Genomic DNA, 6,000 nt, shown 5'->3' with positions numbered 1-6,000 from the left:
AAAATGTTTTGCTACATAAAGCAAATCATGAAAGTTGAGTTTTTACTTTACGACATTTGCTAATGAATTGCTTTCCCCTCACTGATCTCTATATTATGAACTATAGATATATTATGCATTATTTTTATTATAGGTCAGTATTTCAGCCATGTTTCAAAGTGGCGTCGCAACTCATGTAACATCTAGAATTCAGAGTTCCCCACATACAACTTTGCTTGTTCACTAATTATTATATTTATGACTCCACTTGAAGAGCACATAATAAACACAAGCGGAGTGATACAAACAGTGAAAAGTCCCAGTGCTCTTAAATATCAGCGCTTGGAACACCACAATCAAATTCAAACGTCATTTAAAAACAAAACAACAAGCAGGGCAGTTAAAAAACAACAACAACAAAAAACAAGGTATCGAGATGCATTTTAAAGTTAACATAGCGTCCTAAAAACAGTGCTCATGCATAAGACACCACAAACAATGGGGGAAAAAAACTTGCAACGTTAAAACATTCAAAGAAATGTTTACAAAGAAAAACAAATCAGCTCAAAAAAAAAGAGTGAAGTAAAAATGTAGGGGTGAGGACTTGATGGGGTTTAAGGGAATAAAGAAAAAGCATGCTGTATTTGGAAGTGACTTTGAAGTACAGATTTAAATTTTATTTAAATACAATATTAATGGATAAAACATATCTTTTAATTGTGATGATTTTGGCTCACATTTAACAAAAACCCACCAATTCACTATCTCAACCAATTAGAATATGGTGACATGCCAATCAGCTAATCAACTCAAAACACCTGCAAAGGTTTCCTGAGCCTTCAAAATGGTCTCTCAGTTTGGTTCACTAGGCTACACAATCATGGGGAAGACTGCTGATCTGACTGCTGATTCAAAATCATTGACACCCTTCACAAGGAGAGTAAGGCACAAACATTCATTGCCAAAGAAGCTGGCTGTTCACAGAGTGCTCTATCCAAGCATGTTAACAGAAAGTTGAGTGGAAGTAAAAAGTGTGGAAGAAAAAGATGCACAACCAACCGAGAGAACCACAGCCTTATGAGGATTCTCAAGCAAAACTGATTCAATAATTTGAGTGAACTTCACAAGGAATGAACTGAGGCTGGGGTCAAGGCATCAAGAGCCACCACACACAGATGTGTCAAGGAATACACAGATGTGTTCTGCTTCCATATCTACACTTTCAAAAATCTAAGAAAAAAAAACTTTAAATGACCTAGTAGCCATTTTTTAATGTTGATTACTTTTGTGTCCCCTTGTGTCTCAAGATTAACACACTCGTCAAAGTAATATGTAGAATATGCACAGGAAAGGGGTTTCTTCTTTAAAAGTGCCATAGGTGGGATAATGGCTGTTATTTATTTGCTGGGATGACAGGTTTACAGTGGAACTCCTCCTAAAGTCATTACGGTGCCATGGGGAGCACCATGGTTACTGTCCCCACCCACAAATGCATTACTCAGCAGTGGTATATATTGACTTTGTTAGTCGCTAATTGTGTGTGCAAATAACTTTTAGAGGTCTCTAAATAATAGGGGGAAAGGATAAAGAGAAATGGTGGTTTTGCTGAATATGTAACAAATCAGAGATTTTACCAGCATAATAATGTATACAGTGGTATCTGCAGTGAGGCTTTCCCCTGTTTTCTACAGACAATATATCTGCTTTAAAAAGTTAGCTTTTTTAGGTGAGAATGTTCAAAAATTTGCATAGTTTTTCTGACAAGCAGCATGCTTTTCTTGTACTGATAACCGTTTTACAGACTACTGAAAGAATGTACTATGTGGATTATTAATCAATTAGTTCTAAAGTTTTGAATTGGCAAAATGATCATACTATTCACACTACTCGTGCAGTTAAATGCCTTTTTACAATAATGGAAAGCAAATTTCTAAATAATTTTTGCATCTGCAATTACAGTCTAATATATTCAGTCTAAGAAAGCTCTATTCTGAGAATCAGGCTTTAGTACCTGTACAGCTCTGTAATTCATTTGTTACATTTGTATGACAGAAGCTGTCACTGTGTAAAGGGTAACTTGACTAAGACTAAATCTCCTATTGAATTATCAACTTGAAATCAAAATTACCTGCATTCAAAATGCATAGATACAAACGTACAGATAAAGAATTTAAAACATCTAGTTGAAGCTGTGATCTAGCAGTTATGTACATAAGCATATAAATTGTAAATATTAGATATCATAATGCTAATAAAATGGTTTAAAACAAGAAAAAACACAAAAGCTGATGTATGAACATTTACTACATATACACCTGTCTACATACAACAATTATACAAAACATGCTCTATGTACATAAAATGATTCCTTACCATTTTTAACAATAAATAAGGTTTATGCATTGGAAGAAACAAAAAGAATAGCAAGTGTTCTCATGCGCAGTGAAACGTGTTTTTCAATAGAGCAAATAGCAATTTAAAAAGCAAATACACGCTGAATTCTTGTCACTTTAACTCGAGTACAAACAGTATTCACACCTAATACTGGTCTACAGTCAACAATTATGGCTTGAATTTTAATTGGGACTTTTTTGTTTGTGACTGAAATAACAGAAAGCCTGAATTTATGCTAATTTATGTAACCAACAATATGCAAAATGCATAAACAAAGCCGGACGATACGGCAACATAATGACCTAAAAGTATCAAGAAATATATTTGAATGCCAGTTTGTAATCCCAATGATGATGAGACTCTTTTTAGACGTTTGCTGCACATGTGGCATTATAGGCAATGGCTTGTGAGCACCAATGAATCTGAACTGTTTCAGAAGAGTAAAGCATGACACATATTACACATTCTCCTCCATATGGACATGTGAAACCAGTTTCCAAATGTGAGAGATCGAATCTGAAAGGTGGCAATTTGATTCCTTACTCTAACATGCACACATAACCCTGACTCATGTAGTAGGCGGTGAATGCTTTTATAAACCAAGTCATCGTTCATCTCCTGAAAGAAAGGGTCAGTATTTTTGTGTCCTGATGTAAACTGACATGGACAGTTGTAGAAAAATACATTGTGTGGCAATGTGGGTGGGGGACTTTTGTGGGTGCGCCTGAACGTGTGCTGAAACTGCCTAACCTGATTCTGTCATTGCAGGCTCCAGGCTATAAAGCAAAATACAGCCACTCAGACAAGCCCCATCTCACACATGAACCAAAGTAAGTGCTACGAAGTCTGGAGAATGTCACAGAAGGCAGAAAGTTTGCTAAGATTAAAGGAAGAATCAAAAAACACAAAATAAGGAGTGGGATCAGATCCTGGTCCAAATCTCAAATTGCAAATCCAAGTCCAAATGTTTTGTTTCAACACCAACCAAAGATTTTTTGTTCATTTCAGAGATACACAATATTCTCCTCTCCATCAGTATCTCTGTTCTCTGTCTCCATGGTAACCAAGGGCTGGTTGACGAGCAGGACGTCGGCTTGATGAAGCCCTGCCCCTGTTACGCCAGCTGACCAAGATTCTTGGACATGGTCGAGCGGACCCACATCTGTGAAGACAAGATCGGATGTAACTATTCATCATTGTCATCAATAGTCACCATAGTTACATTATTAATCATTTTCTTCATGTTGATCCATCATTTTCCTTCTTCAGTGAAACAAAAGGAGATCTGAAGCAGAATGTTTTGCATACTGCAACTGTGGATTTTGGATGGTGGATGATATTTTATGATACAAAGCTCCACAAAGGACAAAAACGTACCATAAAAGTCTCACACAAGTGGCTTTGTGTGCTATATTCCAAGTCCTAGCTTTTTGAAATTTAAGATACTCACTGATGATTATCTTCCTAATGTATGTGTGAGGAACAGACAACATTTTGAGACCATCTATGTTCATTGTATGAAGAGCAGAAGCTCCTTTTGTGTTTGACCAAAGATAATAATATGGAATCAACATTTTTTATTTTTGAGCTATTATGTTCATGCTCATGTTACTACATTACGGTGGCCCAGTAATGCACAACACAACGAAATAAAGCACAACAAAATGGAAAAAAAGCCACAACACAACAAAATTAGCACAACACAATGGAAACACAACACAACACAATTAAATTAGCACAGCACAACAAAATTAGTCCTATGCATTGTGTTGTGGTGATTTCGTTGTGTCACATCACATGGAAACTAGCCGCAACACATCGAAATTAGCGCAACATGACAGAAACAAGCCGCAACGCAACAAAATTAGCAAAAAACAAAGGAAACAATCCATAATACAATTAAATTAGCACAGCACAGCAAAATTAGTCCTATGCATTGTGTTGTGGTGATTTCGTTGTATCACAATACAACGGAAACAAGCCGCAACACAACAAAATTAGCACAACACAATGGAAACAACACAACAAAATTAGCACAACACAATGGAAACACAACCCAACTGAATTAGCACAACACAATGGAAACAAGCCACAACACAACGAAATTAGCACAACACAACGGAAACAAGCCGTAACACAACGAAATTAGCACAACACAAATAAATTAGTCCGATGTGTTGTGTTGTGGCGATTTCGTTGTATTGTGGAGATTTCGTTGTGTTGTGCACTACTGGGTCACTGTACTACATTCATGTAAAAGGGGGAAAAAACATCTAGGCCTAATCCACACAAGGGGTTCAGCTCAAACGCTATCACATGTCATTAACATTCATGTGATGTTGTGAATGAAACTGATGAATCTCTCTCATTTAATTACCCATTTCTCAACAGGGTCAATGACCCAATTTCATTACCTCCATCCCCAATGTTTGTGTATGTGAGGTAATGTTGTTAGCTGAGCACTGTGTGAATAGTGAAGGTCAAACATTCAACTACTTTGAGGCCATGGTCTTGACCTCTGAATAAATAGTGAAACAAAGCAGCGTTATATGCTTGTTGATTTAACCAGCACTTCAATCAAGGCCTTTATAGGACAGGTAACACTCATATTTATTCACTTCGATTAAAAAAACAAACAGGTACAGTAGACTCTACGGAGATCTTTCAGTTTGCTGAGTGAATCATGACCATTGTGGACACACAAATATATTTAATTATGGCCTTCACCTGTGTTTAGCTCTACTGAACCTCTCCTTTGTTCAGCTATTGGTTTAAGCATGTGCATGTGTCATCAGCATAATCTTTTTTGGCCCTAGACGTTTAGGATTTAATTAAATTAAGGTGTCATATCAATAACAGGGCCATCTGTTGCAGAGCTTTAGCTCATTCTTTCTTGATCGCCCCAACAAAACCTCCAGATGAAGTGGTCCAGTACAACCAAGGATTTTATTGTTTTTGAAAAAAGTCTCTAATGCTCACCAGGGCTGGATTTATTTGGTCAAAATAGTTTTAAAATATTATTTAAAAACATTATTACAATTTAAAAGAACAGGTATTTTTTATTTGAATTTATATATAGATTATTTAAAAGTAGTTTTTTTTCTGTGATGGCAAAGCTGAATTTTCAGCAGCCACTGGTCCAGTCTTCAGTGTCACACAATCCTTCAGAAATTTGCTGCTCAAGAAAGGTTTATTATTATTATCAATGTTGATAAAGGTTGTGCTGCTTAATATGTTGATGAAACTGTGAAACGTTTTCTTCTCGGGATTCTATGCTTAATAGAAAGTTCAGAAGAACATTTATTTGACATACATTTTTTGTATCATTATTAATGTCTTTGCTGTCACTTTTGATCAAGTATGAAGTTTAAATAATAAATAAATGCATTCGATTTAGAAACATGTAACTACCAGCACATGCTAACTAAGCCATGCTAACCAGCCATTAAGTGCAGTGTTATAGCGTTTTCCTGTAAAAAGCAGGGAATTCTAGGTAAACAAATGTAGTAAATGTGCATTGTGGATATTTATGTTAAATAAGACCCTATAGATAATAAGATTAGCTAGGAAGTGGGACACTAATCTAGCTAAACATGCACTCTTGTGCATGCTTTGTCAATAATGAGA

At 36.0% G+C, this 6,000-nt stretch overlaps 1 protein-coding gene across 6 annotated transcripts in view; it reads right to left on the bottom strand.

Annotated features, from left to right (window-relative positions):
- Positions 1-2,274: 2,274 nt before the first annotated feature.
- The window catches only part of LOC107596821 (rho guanine nucleotide exchange factor 28-like), a 71,881-nt gene continuing 68,155 nt past the window's right edge, over positions 2,275-6,000 (bottom strand). For all 6 annotated transcript variants that reach the window (XM_016287670.1, XM_016287685.1, XM_016287700.1 and 3 more), the window contains one exon: positions 2,275-3,535. In XM_016287670.1, the coding sequence (XP_016143156.1) occupies positions 3,378-3,535 (158 nt within the window). In that variant the 3' untranslated portion in view covers positions 2,275-3,377. The remainder of the gene's footprint in view (positions 3,536-6,000) is intronic.

Source organism: Sinocyclocheilus grahami, unplaced genomic scaffold (assembly GCF_001515645.1).
Source record: "Sinocyclocheilus grahami isolate Dianchi unplaced genomic scaffold, SAMN03320097.WGS_v1.1 scaffold12.1, whole genome shotgun sequence".
Classification (NCBI taxonomy): Eukaryota; Metazoa; Chordata; class Actinopteri; order Cypriniformes; family Cyprinidae; genus Sinocyclocheilus; species Sinocyclocheilus grahami.
The sequence above is the reverse complement of the archived record's forward strand: the minus strand, read 5'-3'. Positions and strand labels throughout refer to the sequence as shown.